The sequence below is a fragment of the Rhipicephalus sanguineus genome, chromosome 3 (genome assembly GCF_013339695.2).
Source record: "Rhipicephalus sanguineus isolate Rsan-2018 chromosome 3, BIME_Rsan_1.4, whole genome shotgun sequence".
Classification (NCBI taxonomy): Eukaryota; Metazoa; Arthropoda; class Arachnida; order Ixodida; family Ixodidae; genus Rhipicephalus; species Rhipicephalus sanguineus.
This window is the reverse complement of record NC_051178.1, coordinates 64,018,980-64,034,834: the sequence shown is the minus strand read 5'-3', so window position 1 is coordinate 64,034,834 and position 15,855 is coordinate 64,018,980. Positions and strand designations below refer to the sequence as shown.

The 15,855-nt window shown below is 46.6% G+C and overlaps 1 protein-coding gene across 2 annotated transcripts in view; it reads left to right on the top strand.

Moving 5' to 3' along the window:
• The window catches only part of LOC119386685 (beta-hexosaminidase subunit alpha), a 60,134-nt gene that overhangs the window by 30,810 nt on the left and 13,469 nt on the right, over window positions 1–15,855 (top strand). For both annotated transcript variants that reach the window (XM_049413218.1, XM_037653975.2), the window contains exons 11-12: window positions 6,171–6,342; window positions 8,466–8,556. In XM_049413218.1, coding sequence (XP_049269175.1) covers window positions 6,171–6,342; window positions 8,466–8,556 — 263 coding nt within the window. The remainder of the gene's footprint in view (window positions 1–6,170; window positions 6,343–8,465; window positions 8,557–15,855) is intronic.

Sequence of the window (15,855 nt, the reverse complement as noted above, 5' to 3'; positions counted from 1 at the left end):
ATTCATTTCTTAGATGATATTCTTTCTATTCTCACTTTTATTTCCAAGTAACACTTCAGGAATTGCTAAGCCGTAACCCCAAAAGTTCCGGAGCGCCGTTCTACCGAAAGAATCTACAACTGATTCTCTTGAGATAAATGACAGAGTTACAAGATATACGTCTATCCTTTCTAACGCATTTAACACTTATTTCAGATCCGTTTTCACGCAGGCAACTTCGGGGGTTTCTTTTTGTTCAGAGCAGTCACAGAATTCGGTTAACGACATTTTCGTTTCGAATCAGCAAGTATTCAACTTGATTTTAAAACTAGACTTCAAAAAGAAAGGTAGAGCGGACAACATAGAAAATGCATTCCTCACTAGACACTCATTATGGACTAGTCGCTATTTAACTATCATTTATCAAAAATCCCTTTCAACCTAGATTGTCCCTCTAACATGGAAATCCGCTAAAATACTTCCACTATATAAATCGGAAGCAAAGAGTCCTTATTGAATTATAGACCCATCTCTCTTACATCTCATTCTTGCAAAATACTTCAGCACATAATATGCCAACATATTATTGAATTTCTAGAGTCAAATAACACTTTATCTGATGCTCAACCTGGATGTCAACGTGGTTACAGCACCCTAACCCAACTCAGTGAATTTACTCGTGATATCATCAAGGCTTGATGTAGGCGACTAAATCGACGCGATCTTCATGGATTTTTCAAAAGGTTTAGATACTGTGTCGCACTCTAAACTATTAAAAAGCTCACTACCGTCCTTAACAACCAAGCATTAGTCAACTGGATTTCTTCTTTTCTGTGGAATCGGTCTCAGTATGTGTGATTTAAGTCTTTTCAATCATCTATTTCCAGTGTAACGTCCGGCTTGCCTGAAGACTCAGTATTAGGCCCGCTCCTTTTTCTAATTTACATAAATGATCTACCACATAACATTCCCGTTAAAATTCGCATGTACGCCGATGACTGTGTGTTGTAGCATACGATTAACACCCCTAGCGATCACATCATTCTTAAAGAGGTACTGACACAAAATTTCGCGGCCGAGAGCCTGCGGGATCTATTCTCGTGAACATGCGTATATCATCTGCAAAATATCAACGGCGAATATAGCTTGGAAGGTATTTTAATTGAATATTGAAGTTTGCTTGAGCGATCGACAGCCTCGCGCTATTGACACCCTCAAAGGTGACGCTCGGTGACCCCCCTACTTCTCTCATTTGACCACGCTGCAACAAGTTATGATGACGTCATCACCGCCATGTTTGTTTTGCCGCGTTCGCTCCAGCAGCCTACTTCTCGGCGGCTGCTCGCGAACCGGGCGGAAGTGAGTCACAGTTCTGTGTGCTGACGTGTCGAGCGCTGCACCCGCTAGGTGGTGATAGTTGCATACGGCGGCTTGTTTTTGAAACCGAAACTGGCACTGGTCGGTAATGAGGAGCCTGCCATTAATTACCTGTCACGCGCTGCAGCAAACGATGTGCCGTGTTATGACTAACAGGCTCCCAGCAACACATTGCTGCAAAAAAAGGCAAGGCCAAAATTTTTGTGTCAGTACCCCTTTAATGATTAACTTGCATCAATCCAGTCATGGTGTGATACTTGGCAGGTGCAAATTAACTTCCGTAAAACTGTCTTCATGTAATTTACTAAACGTTCTCTTCCTCCTTCGTTTACTTATTCGTTTAATGGTTCGCCTCTAGAAAATGTGTATCAATACAAATATCTAGGTATTGTATTTACTAAGCATCTGTCTTGGTCATATCACATTGAAGTCATGTGTAACCGTGCCCTTAGAAGGCTAGGGTACCTACAACGTAATCTTGGTTCGGCACCAAATAGCACAACACTACTTACTTATAAAAACCTGGTTCGTCCAATACTCGAATATGGATGTGTCATATGGAAACCTCACAAAATATCTGATATAAAAACGATTGAATCTTTCCAGAAGGAAGTAAAGCGCTTTATATATCGCCGCTACGACAGGTATTTTTCACCTAGTTCTGATCTTCATAGCCTTCAGCTTCCTAGTCTCTGTTCTCGTCGTCACGTTGAATCTTTAAAATTCTTCACACGCTCATTCACTGTCCACGATTACCTTTACTCAGCAACTACATCACACCCGCTAAACAAACATTGACCAGACATTATCATGACCTGAACATGTCTCCTTTTAATCACCCAACAAATGCGTATAAATACAGTTTTTTGTCCGCACTATTGAAATATGGAATGCTTTACACGGTCATGTTAAATCTTTACCACTTCATGAATTCCTTTTGTACATTACTTACCACTGATATATGTTCTGAAAAGACTGTTCAGCTTACTTTCGAGAAAGAGACAAGCTGTTGTCTACTGCTCCTGAATGTTTCTGTCAAGCGCAGTGACAACGGTCTGCCTTTTGACGTCAGCGAAAGTCCCCACACACATGCCAGTACCTGCATTTTTAACTTGGTGCATCTATACTGACAGGAAAGGTCTGCTGCTGCTAACGCTGTTACAGCGAGCAAGAACCATTTGCGCAAGGTAATAATTGGCACTTGGGACGCGCTGCTCAAACACCAAGCAAGACGGACAAAAACACACGTAATATATAAAACGAGCGCGCTCGTCTTTTGCACTACGTGTGTGTGTGTGTGTGCCTGTGTGTGTGTGTGTGTGTGTGTGTGTGTGTGTGTGTGTGTGTGTGTGTGTGTGTGTGTGTGTGTGTGTGTGTGTGTGTGTGTGTGTGTGTGTGTGTGTGTGTGTGTGTGTGTGTGTGTGTGTGTGTGTGTGTGTGTGTGTGTGTGTGTGTGTGTGTGTGTGTGTGTGTGTGTGTGTGTGTGTGTGTGTGTGTGTGTGTGTGTGTGTGTGCTTTTGGGCATCTTTGTCAGCGTTGGAGCAGCGCGTCGCGAGGGTCTACTATGCACAACCAACTAGCCCCTGTATAATCTGGCTGTACAAGCCAAGAGGACATACGCGATACTAAAAGAGCTGGGAAGATTTAAAATCGTGCTGCTGGTCCTCCGTTCAGAAGAAACTGTCGCACCCAGTAAGACGGAATTCAACATCGTCTCCAAACGGTCTGCCATTCCATATGTGCCTGACTCAAGTGAGACCATCGCTCACTTTATGTGCGTGTGCAAAGATGCGCATGTGCCTACACGGAAACTAAGGAACGTTATATTTGTGGTGACTTGCCTCCACGATTAAAATTTCTACACAACCTGCTTCATAACCGCAGCCGCATCGATGCATCAAAATACATCTCCCTAGCAGAATCCAGAGAACTAAGACACAAACATGCGTTCACTCTTACAGAATACACCTTGAACAACGATTGCTTCAAGCATTCATTCTTTCCCCTGTCAATAAGAGAATGGAATAGTCTAGATTCCTCGATTACCAGTATACAATCATTGTCAGAGTTCACCTCAAAAATCGAGGACATGTTCTGCAAATAATTTTCAAGTTATCTTTTTCTCTTTTGATGAGCCGTATTATCGGTTTTTCTAGCGGTCATTTTTGTGGAATAAATGTTCGCGTTCAATTGCGCGTAAACAATTTTGTTTTGCTGGGTGCAGTAACTGGTTTAAAGATACCTAAGTGTGTATTTTTCTGGTGTATTGTTTCCAGCGCTCTTGTGTTTGTGTACAACTAGTGTTGTATTGTCATTTTACTAGCAGTTATTTTTTGTGGAATAAATGTTCGAGTCCAATCGCGCGTAAACGAATTTGTTTGCTGGATGCAGTAACTGGTTCAAAGTTACCTAAGTGTGTATTTTTCTGGTGTATTGTTCCCAGTGCTCTTGTGTTTGTGTACAACTAGAGTTGTATTGTCTACTAGATAAGAGCTGTCTTCTATGCCGTCTTTAAGTATGTACCGATTGCTCAGTGTTTGTATACAATTAACGCCATTTTTTCAGAATGTACTTTTTGAATTTTGCCTCGAGACCCCTACAGGCATTTCTGCCTCCAACCATTCTTACACGTTCTGACAAATATGCCGCTGTATAAACGTGAAACTGAAAACTGTATTGTGTATCCAAGAACTGATGCCCTTCTGCTTTGGTCTCGTATGAGACTGGCAGTATCGAAAATAAATAAATAAATAAATAAATAAATAAATAAATAAATAAATAAATAAATAAATAAATAAAAGATGAACCGCCGCATGAAAACTTCTCTGGTGTTGCCTGCGTGAAAATTTGTGGTGACACTGAATAAAAGTATGTCGGTGATACCGGTGATTTCAAGAAGCGCGTGAAACAGCAGATGTGTGACCTCTGAAAACGGCGCGTGGCCACCCTTGATAGAATGCGGAGTATATAGACCAGATTATTTGTATTCTCGCACCCACGTTAGACCAAGCATACATAATCTTGATCCAAGTTGTCATCTGTCGGCGAGGCCAGCGCAGGGGCTGCAGAATGGTTACGTCACAGCTGATGGCGAGCGAACAATGGCGGCCATCATGTGATAAGAACAGGCTGGATGCTAGCGTAGTCGTCCGCTCCACGTACTGGCTGCGATGAAAATTCTGGTCTATATACACCACAATATTGACTGCGCCAGTGAACGTGTTTCTTTTTTCTTTAACCGAGGAAAAGAAGCTTACATCACATTTGCATCAAGAATCATTGCACATTCACGCCATGGCACACCTGCTGAATACAAATGACCAGACACTTCCGAGGATGTTCACGCGCTGCTTGCGTCACGTACTGAGCCGTACTCAAATACGCTGTGCATCTTTTACGGCTTTTTATCGTGAACAAGGTTCCCATATGGGGAGCCGAAACGACATTAAATTTTCGCTTCTTTTGGTCGATGCACAGTTTCTGGATTCTTCATTATGTTCTTCACCGGCCAAACGGGTTGTCATCAAACTATGCATTTCAAGAAAAAGGAGTATGCTGCATGGAACCGCTGAATCTCAGTGGCCGTCAGCACTTAGGAAGGGGACAGGGAGGCATGGTAGTAAAGAGAGCTGACGAAGGCAAACACAGGGGACGATCCATAGCTTAGTACGCTATGACAAAATTAAAGCATGCATCGTATGATACAGTAGTTCATCTTCACTGACCAACGCGCAGGCGCTCTCGTAAATTGCACAAAGATATGTTGTGACCGACACCACGACTTGTTCTGACTAAGACACGCGTATGTAACAATAAATTACGCCTTATGGGACGATTGACCAGAATCTGTGTGAGAAACAATAATTCACAAAGCCGGGTGTCACTAGTGGGAGTGAAGCCGTCATGGTCTATCCTGAGCAACCGGGCTAAAGGCGAACATAATGGACGTATCCTTTGTTTATTTGTTGCTACAGGAGAGCTACATAAGTCCAGCTATAGGCAACGTGCAAATTCAGACCACATTACTGGCGCTTTGTATTTTTTCCCCTCCACCATGTTTGTAAGTGTACACAGACTCCAGACGTGATTTTTTGTCTCTGCGACTAGTATCCTACGTAAGTCACACTTGCAGTTGTGTGGGCTACCATTGTATCGCATATTTCTGCTTGCGCGCATAAAGATATCTGGTATTTGATTCATATCAAGAACTATAGCTTCAACTTGAGATAATTTCTGTCTTGCATCATACGCCATCTCGCTCGGTTATTACACTGTACTTGGGATATTAATAGTGTTGATTGCCAGTGTCTGTTGAAATACGTGTTCATCGAAACAATTCTGTGCTAAGTGCGAAGCTTTAACTTTCGCGGTTGCTGCTATTTGTATCAAGCATTGGCTCAACTAAGGCTAAAGACACGAGAACACCGCGATTCAGTGACAAATGGCATCGGTTGTGCTTCTAGACTCTTTCACTATATGCAGTTCGTTATACCGGCTGCGAGTTTGAATCTTTCTATATGTCTGTACAAGCTTGCCCGTAAATTTAAACGATAAAGAGGAAAACGTTTGGAGTGCAGAATTTTCAAGACTTCGGTAATCACTTGAGCAAAGCATATTACTGATATTTTCGCATGAGTTGACACTCCTGCGTAGAGACGGCCTATGCGCCATAAAATACAAGAGGACATAACTAATATTTTCGTACTAGAATTAGCTTTTGTTGTTGATTAATGTTGACTAGATTTCTGAGTCGAGTTCGTTCGCAGCTATCTTCATAAGTTTTAGGATGGCGTGACAGCACAGTATTCTTGCAGATTGCGCCGGACACAGTGGTACATGTGTGGAAGGAAAATCAGGAAGCGGAATTGAGTTCCGTTACGAAAGCCGGGTACAATGCCCTTTTGTCCAGCTGCTGGTACTTGGACTACATCAGCTACAGCCAGGACTGGAAGAGGTACTACGGCTGCGATCCGCATAACTTCACAGGCAAGTCGGCGTCTCATTATGAGCAAGTCTGTTGTTTGTAGCGTTGACAGTTGAGCTTTTTGGTAGATTTCACTGCTAATTCCCTGTGCCTGTACCTTGAATATGCAAAGCACACTCACAAGTGAACCGTTTACATCAATTACTGAAATATTATGCGCTGTCTCACGATGAAGAACAATGATTAGTCCAGTCGCTTAACAGTTTCTCCGATGGGACATACCGACTATAGGCATGCATTGATGGTCGCCTTTGGAAACGAATCTCCAATAACATCAACAATAGAAAGCTGCCCTTTATGGTTATTAATTTATTTTTCTGAAAGCAAGGCGTTATGCACCAAATGGTAATTCGTGTAAACCAAGCGATGAATTTACTTGGTTCACGAAGTACGACGAAGTACTTCCTCCTTATTCCTTTCTTTGTCTTTCTTTCTCTTTCTTACGCGCGTATATATAAGCACCGCAGTGGTACTACGAAGGGAGGCTTACTGCGCCTTCAAAGAAATGAAGAAAACTAGGCATTTCCCAGCGGTACAACTTATAAGGCAGCTGGAAACAATGTACCAATGTTATTAAATGTTGGAATTAAACATGCCAGAACTCGGTTAAACCACAGAATCGTTACACCGCCAGAATCATCAGTGATCACCCTATTTTAATTAATCTAGCTTGTGAGCGCTACTTAGATTGATAAAGCACGTTGCCGCTGCAGATGAACAGCTGCAGCTTGGAAAGCTTAGCACAAGTAACCGATGAGAAGAGAAGCGGAATAACGAATGGCATTCAAAATGTCGCCTTCAGGATGAGCTGCTTCTGGCTGGCCATCTGTGCCTTAAAACTCGAATGGTGCCTCTCACTCGCCTGCTATAGAATGCGAGTATAATGCGTCACAATTTTGCCTCTCTGGTTATCAGTCATTTGTGCTGCGGCCGTACTTCGATCTTTATCCTCGACAAGCTGTAGGTCAACAAACGCTGAAAACAGTCATAGGTATGTTTAAGATGCTACTAATGCTGTAGCCGCTCTCGGCGGCTAAAGTACGCTGACGGTCCGCATCTGCGCGGCTCCAATCCATCTTGCTTAGGCACAGCAGCGTAGCCAGAAATTTTTTGGAGTACGGGGTTCAACCATATTTTATGTACGTTCGGGCGTACGTTTGTATGTGTGCGTGTATATATATACGCGCGAAATTTAAGCATTTCGGGGGGGGGGGGGGGGGGGGATTGAACCAACCCTTGCATAAGCAGCGCCCCGGCCTTTACAAGCCACTTCATGAGCCCTCGCCATTGGGATCTTTGTGTCTGTGCATGTCCTCTCGCTCGCTCCGCAACGACTTAAGTGCCTTTTCACCACCTACGTCTAGACCTGTTTCGCCTTTTTAATAAAGCTGCGACTACTCTCTGCTCTCGGCCTGTGAAGATGTATGTATTTGTTTGCTGCATCGGAATGGACTCATAAGCCTACTCCAAGCCTCATTTATGTAATACTGTTTATTTTTTCGCAAGTAACACTGACGTCAAGTTAAGAAGTCTCATGGGCTGTAAACTGTTTCCTAGCTTCTGTGACCTGCTGTGCGCGCTTCTTAGCGCCAGCCGGTATCCCTTGTACCAGCGTTGCCAAAATTCATTTAGTTTTTGTTGTCTACGTCTCCATGCGCGCAGCGTCTCTGTGCGGCCTCCCAAGTTCTCGCTAATTTGTGCTTGTGGAAGGGCCGTGAGACGTCTACCTGACAAAACGTGCGAAGGAGTCAGTAGTTCTGCTTCGGCAGGATCATCAGAAATATATATCAGTGGCCTAGAATTTATCACTGCCTCGACCTCCTTTAGTAACGTGTCAAGCTGCTCGAAGCTCGAAGCCCGGGTTTCGGCACCAAAAATACGATGTGGGAAGAGACACTTCTGTCGGGTTTATTGACGCAGAGCGCTAAGCCGTCCCAACATGGTGATAACAGATCGGGCACAAGCCACCGTCAACGTTCTTCTAGTCGCGCGCATCACCTCTTTCTTGCCTTCATCCAGGCGCCGCGTGAGCATGATTTCCAACAGGCTGACCGCGAACTGCACTGGAGGCACGCAAATAAAGTAAATGTGAAACCACGAAATAAACCTTTTCTTCTGCTCGCAGGGACGCCCGAGCAGAAGTCTCTCGTCCAAGGTGGAGAGGCCTGCATTTGGGGAGAGTACGTGGATGCAACGAATCTGATTAGCCGCACGTGGTAAGTTATGGCAGTGACGTAACGGGGCACTGTTGTAGATACGGTAAATTCCTGCAAGATACGTGGGGTCGTTTGGCGCAGTTGAACTTCTACTCATAGAAAGCGATGCAGGGCTAGTCATTCATGCCACATACCAGAAGTTTCGATGTTCCGTAACCTTTGCAGCCAATCTGCATGACACCCATATAGTTGCTTTCATTGGGCATTCATGATTTGAAACAGCATAGTCGAGCTCAAAGCTAACACTGCAATCATGTTCTTTTTTTTTCGGCTAAATTGCATCTACCAGTGCTCACGTAAAAAGAATTCAAGAAAGACAGTCACCAACTTGCTGTAAATTATAGCACGTATATAGGGCGAGGTGTTCATGGCTGATAGTTAGATTGACACATGTTTCCTCTTTTTTTTTTGCTGCTTCAATTGATCAGAAAAGTAGCCTGACCCACAAAATTAGCATGCCTGGATTGAGTTACACAGAAAAATATGTGGGATGTTTGTTTATACAAGCACGTCTTTTTGTATCAGTTGAAAGAAAAACATGTTTTCCAAATGGAATTCCATTAGCAGAGCTGCTGAAGGTCTTATATAGCTTTCCTGTCAGGTAACCGCACCCTTACACCATCTATTGGTTATTGCTATGCTGTCATGAAACCTTCGTGACGCGCACACTGTAAACAATTTTAAATTAACTAGGTTTCTTCAGAAGCTATCAGCCTGTGCTGTTATAACAGGTAGGACTTGTCGTTTCGATTGTCAGTACGGCGACTGCATTCCAAAAGAGACGGATTGCAGTGGCTCTAGTGTAGCATGCTGTGAGTGCACGTTAAATAGCTGTAAATGATGAAAATGAAGCCAGAACCCTCTGATACGCTCTATCGCAAAAATCCCCGCGCATTGTCATCGGTTTCTGCCCATCCCCTTAAAGAAACGGATGCAGCAGATCTAAAACGCACTGTTGGAAGCTATACTTACACTGAAGCTGCTTCGCATGCTCGTATTTCGCACTACGCTAACGTGCGCACGCCGCGACGTGTCTTCTTGGGCCCCTTTCGACAAATTTATTTATGATTATAGGATGCCCACGATGTGGCGGATTAATAATTACCGTTAGTGCCTTGAGCACTTCCTTAGCTATGCTGGAACCTATAGTGAAAAAGAAACGGGACATGAATTAGGAGCGGGGAAATAAGAAAGTTCAGCTTGAAGGGACACTAAAGGAAAATATTAGGTCGACGTTGATTGTTGAAACAGCGGTCCAGAATCCTCGTAGTGCTACTTTTATGCCAAGGAAGTGCTTATTTTGAAATAAAATCACGTTTTTGTGGTCCGCATCGCGTTAGCGCACTTCAAATCACCCGCCTGAAATCCGACTTTCATACGTCACTGCTGCTGTGCCCAACGTTGCCCGCCTTTACTGCGCGGCCGCCGACACTAGTAGCAGCAGAGCGAAAGTAGCGGGACCCACAGCAGCAACAACGGCCATCGAAGCCATCGAAGCTTGCCGCAATCGCCGCAATGGATGTGGACGGAGAACTTGACAACCAGACATTGGCTCGCGACGCTGGGCTCCACTTCAGCGACTTGAGCCCCGATGAACACGGTATGCTGCTGAGGGCTCGTAGTGCCGGCGTCGTTGCATGCGGCATTTTGTCGAACTTTCTGTCAGAGCGACTTTCACGAGCGCGCAAAACACACGCGGCAGTACGCGATCCCGAAACTACCACTGAGACGCGACCGCGTGAGCGAAGCAGGGCGCCGGGCGAAGCGCAGTTCGGCGAAAACGGAACCTTTGAACCACGCGCGCCGTTCCCCGCCACAGAGGTTCTTTTTTCCATGAATCAAACGGAAATGAACAAACAGCATTTTGTTACGTCTTTTCACGCACGGAAGGTTCTTTTTTTATTGCTGCTAGTTTGATTCCTAGTGATTAATTGTAGGCAGACTCTCATACGCCATCGGGATCACTACAAATGTCCCACTCGTGGCGCTCACCATGGGATACATTTAGCTTAATTCCTCGGTAAGTAGGATACTGCTGTTGATAATATTGCCGTTTTACGGCGAACGCTGTTATGAGATCATTTCACCGGCCGTTTTTGGCGCCGTAGTTGCCGCCGCCGCCGGTGTCCGTAAGCAGTATCGCTCGAAATAAGAAAAAAAAACGAATTCTAGGATGGAACGAGGTTCGAACCTGGGCCCTCTGCGTGGGAGCCCAGTATTCAACCTCTGAGCCATGCCGGTGCTTGAAACTGCTTTGCAAAATGTCCTATACAGGCTTCATGTCGGGAAGGAACCACATTAGCATATGCAATATAGCGTGGTAGAAGAGTAAAATAAGCACCAAGCGTCGCACAACGCGAATTCTGTAACCAGGCGTCACACAATGCGAATTGCGCAACGAGTGAGTTGTTGAATGCTTCCAACCAATTACAAAGGGCTGTACTCTTCATCGTCATCGGGCACAGCATCAACAAAGTGCGCATAATGCCTTACATGCGTTTAGCAGGTACCAACGCTCTCCGTAGGATGACGAAAAATGGCACAGTGCCTGCTGCCCTACTTCTCAAAAGTTACAATGATTTATAGCGTAGTGGGTTCCTCGCAAGTACACTTTTATTGGTTGCCAAGAAAGCCCATAAGCGCATGATCCATTTCCTCGGGGTCTCAGTAAAGTTCTTCGCCCCCCTTCCCGTCTCTCTCCCACGTCAACGTATGTTATACAGCATGACGGGAAAGGGAAATAGCGACCGGGCGTCACCCAATGCAAATTACATAACTGGTGGGCCGTTTAAAGATTCCAACCCATTACAAAGGGCTGAGCCATAATTCTTCATCGTCATCAGTCGTCGCGTCAACAAAGTGCACATAATGCCTTACAGACGTGTAGCCGGTGGCTCGCTTCTCCGCAGAATGACGAATAATGGCTTAGTAGGTGCTTCCCAACTTCACAAAAATTGTGATTTATGGCGTAGTGGGTACCTTTCTAGTGCACTTGTATTGTAGCCCCAAGAGAGCTTAACAAGCCCTAGAAACGCCGCTCTTCCAGCTTTCGCTGTGACTGTGCTGCGGGTTCAGCGCAGGCCTGGCGTTTTTTGTGCGAGGAAGCCAGCGAAACTCAAAAACAAGGACGAAGAAGAAGGCACATTCAAGCACACACACCGGCGATGGTGTGTGCTTGAATGTGCCTTCTTCTTCGTCCTTGTTTTTGAGTTTCGCTGGCTTCCTCGCACCTAAACATGAACATGAACCAACCGGCCCAGCTTTTCACGCTTCTGGCGTTTTTTAGAAGTTGTCATACACTGAGCTTTCACACTGACATAAATTGTTATTTGCCTTTAGTGTCCCTTTAATTACCAGGCTAGAAGTAGAAACCGGACCGGAAAGCAAGGCCGGAAGTTCGCAACCAGAAATATTTCGTGCTAGACAACAGCAGGCATGGTCAGAAAAACCCAGCGAACATTAATATTCACTTTAACACTTAGAGGACGCTTGAGCTTCGCCTTCAAGAGTAGTATGCGATAGCGTAATCGGGCCCCGTGCGCATCGCCTTCTCAATTGCTAGCCTAGCTTTCGGTTTTCGGTGCACGCCTCAACGATGCCGTGGAAAGAAGCTAACCACTGTGCGCGTAACATTGGCCGTTTCAAACTATCTTAGAATGCCTACTGCAAGTACAGTTGTTAAGTGCCCACTACCCATAATTCTTCCTTTTGCGAATCTCCGAAGGGCACACTACGCGTCCGTAAGGCAGTATTCGAACCTACGCAACTGCTCACTTTGTTGATGATTTTGCAGCTGAGGATGATTAAATATCCTCAGAACAAAAGACGGTGCACGGCCACACACGAGGAAAAACTGGCTGTAGCTTGTAGTGCGTTGTATGGCCGTATTGTAGGCAAACGTGACGAAAGGCAGTATCGTGTCCCAGTTCTTGTGATCGGGCTGGACATACATAGAGATCATGTCGGACAAAGTTCGGTGAAAACGCTCGATGAGACCATTTGTCTGCGGGTGATATGCCGAGGTGGTCTTATGGATGGTGTCAGAGGCCTGTAGGACTTCAGCGAGGACATGAGAAAGAAACGTCTTGCCACGGTCACTAAGGAGAACTCGAGGGGCGCCGTGGCGTAAGATAATGGCACGCAGGACAAAGTCGGCGACTTCGGAGGCAGCACCAGAAGGAAGAGCTGCCGTCTCAGCGTAACGAGTTAAGTGATCTACGGCAGTAACGATCCAGCGATGACCGGCGGGTGTAAGCGGAAGAGGTCCGTATAAGTCTATGCCCACGAACTCGAAGGGAGCGGACGGGCACGGTAGAGGTTGTAAAGGGCCGGCGGGAAGAGATGTCGAACGTTTTCGGTGCTGGCATGACGAACAGGACTCGACGTACTTGGAAACACTAGTGGAAAGGCCAGGCCAGAAGCAGCGAGCCTTGATGCGATCGTAGGTTTTGTGAAAACCTAAGTGGCCAGCCGTCGGGTCGTCGTGAAAGGCTTCTAAAACTTGGAGTCGAAGTGAGCGAGGGATGACTGGGACCCATCGGTTACCGAGAGGATGGTAAATGTACCGGAGGAGCGCTCCATCGTGAAGTTTGAAACGCGCGAGCTGTCGTCGTAAGCGGCTGTTGGGAGCACGGGACGAGCCAGTGAGCCGATCGATGATTGCACGGCAGTATGTGTCTGCACGTTGGAGCGCGGCGAGGTCTGATGACTGAAGCAAGTCAGCCGGCGCAGTGGACTTGATCGGACTAAGGCTGGTCATCGGCGTGGTCACTTCGCTGAGAGGTGCCACACAGGAGGTAGGTGCGTCATGGTGATTTTGCGACAGCGGACAACGCGACAAAGCGTCGGCATCTTGGTGTTTCTTACCCGACCTGTATGTGACAATGCAGTCATACTCCTGGAGTCGGAGCACCCAACGGCCGAGGCGTCCTGACAAGTTCTTCAGAGAGGACAACCAACAGAGCGCATGATGGTCTGTCACGATCGTAAAACGGCGGCCGTACAAATAAGGACGAAACTTTTGCACAGACCACACGATGGCCAGACATTCTTGTTCAGTGATGGTGTAATTCCGTTCAGCTGGAGAAAGAGTGCGACTCGCGTAAGCCACTACTTGCTCTTGCGAAGTCTGGTCAAGCTGCAGCAGGACAGCGCCGATTCCATGCCCACTTGCGTCAGTGTGTAAGATAGTAGGGGCTGTCGGATCGAAATGGCGAAGAACTGGCCCTGACGTGAGGCATCGCTTGAGGGTCTGGAAAGCAGCTTCACAGTCATCCGTCCAAACGAAGGATGCACTTGTGGTCAGAAGTTTGTGAAGAGGTGCTGCGATAGTGGCGAAATCACGGACAAACCGGCGGAAGTAGGACGCTAAGCCGAGGAAGCTGCGAAGGTCCTTTAGCGTAGTGGGTTTAGGAAAGTGCAAGACAGCGGCCACCTTGTCAGGATCAGGTTCAATACCAAGCTTGCTGACGACGTGACCCAACACTTTGATGCTGCGGCTCGCAAACCGACACTTCTTGGTATTTAGCTGGAGACCGGCTTTTGCTAGACACGTTAGTACCTCGTCTAGACGTTCTAGGTGTTGTGAGAAGCTGGACGAAAAGATGACGATGTCGTCCAGGTAGCAAAGACAGGTCTTCCATTTTAAGCCCCGCAGTACCGTGTCGATCATTCGCTCAAATGTGGCTGGGGCATTGCAGAGCCCAAAAGGCATCACATTAAATTCGAAGAGGCCATCAGGTGTAGCAAATGCGGTCTTCTCTTTATCAGACTCGTGCATCGGGATCTGCCAATAGCCAGATCGCAAGTCGAGGCTTGAAAAGTATTCAGCGCCCTGTAAGGTGTCAAGGGCATCGTCAATCCGAGGCATAGGATATACGTCCTTGCGGGTAATTTTGTTCAGTGCCCTGTAATCAACGCAAAATCGTACGGACCCGTCCATTTTCTTAACGAGGACAACAGGAGAAGACCAAGGGCTTGCTGAAGGCCTGATAACGTTGCGTGCGAGCATGTCATTGACTTGTTCCTCGATAACCTTGCGTTCTGAAGACGAGACACGGTAAGGGCGACGGCGAATGATACGAGATCCATCTGTGTCGATACGATGAGAGGCCGCCGTAGTTTGACCCAAGCCATCCGAACAAACGTCAAAACAAGCTTCGTGTTTCGTTAAAATGGCCAATAAGTCATGGGTTTGGGTTGGAGTCAGGTCGGTACTCAAAGTGGCCTTGAGAGCATTAGATGAACCTCCAGCGGGCGTACACTTTGCGTTTGACGAGGAAGGCGATACAGTGACGACACAGACCGGTGCTGTGTCGATAAGGCTGGCAACAGTGGACCCCTCAGACAGGAGTTGCGTCTCTGATGTCGTGTTGTAGGCGGTGAGACTGGCATGACCACGTGAAAACCGCACTAGACAACAGGCGAATGCGATTCCTCGAAAAATACACCGCTGATCAGGGACAACCACTGCGTCACCGTCTATAGTATCTCTTGATTTGATTGTGACAATACGTTCTTGGGCTGGAGGCAGTACAAAATCCGCAGCTGCGACAAGGTGAGGCGACGAGAAATCGTAAACACTAGAATGCTCGGTGTCCGTAATGTGAATAACGGGCGGACCACACGAAATGACAGCGGAAGCAGCTGACAGGAAGTCCCAGCCTAATATAATCTGGTGAGCACACGAAGAAAGTACAGCAAGCTGAATATGATGGCGAATTCCGTCGATCAGAACACGAACAGTGCACTGTCCAATAGGGTAAATGGGATTGTCATTGGCGCCACATAACACCGGACCAACATACGGAGTTTGCACTTTTCGTAGACGACGGCATAATTTGCGATGAATGACCGAGATAGCGGCTCCAGTGTCTACAAGGGCGTCCACCAAAATACCTTCCACACATACAGTCAGTAAATTTGCAGGGCGCGCAGGAGGAATTATTGCGTTTAGACGACGAGCAGTTTCCCCTCCAAAAACTGCAGCTTCTAGTTTTCCGAGTGGCTGTCAAGAGGTGTCGGGGCAGAACGTAAGGGCGAAGAAGTACGGCGGAAGGGCGACGGTGAACGACGGCGGGGTGAGCGGGAAGGAAGAGGGTCGCCGTGGGACAAAGGGGGAGAAGGTGAGCGTTGTGACGAGGGAACGTAGGGTCCCGAAACGTAGGGATCGGACCTCGGAGTAAAATCTCTCTCGTAGGAAGAATATCCTCGTCGTTCATCTTGCTGGCGCCGGCGGCAAAAGCGGGATATGTGGCCTCGTATGCCACAGTAGAAACAGATGGGGCGTGCAGGGCGCCA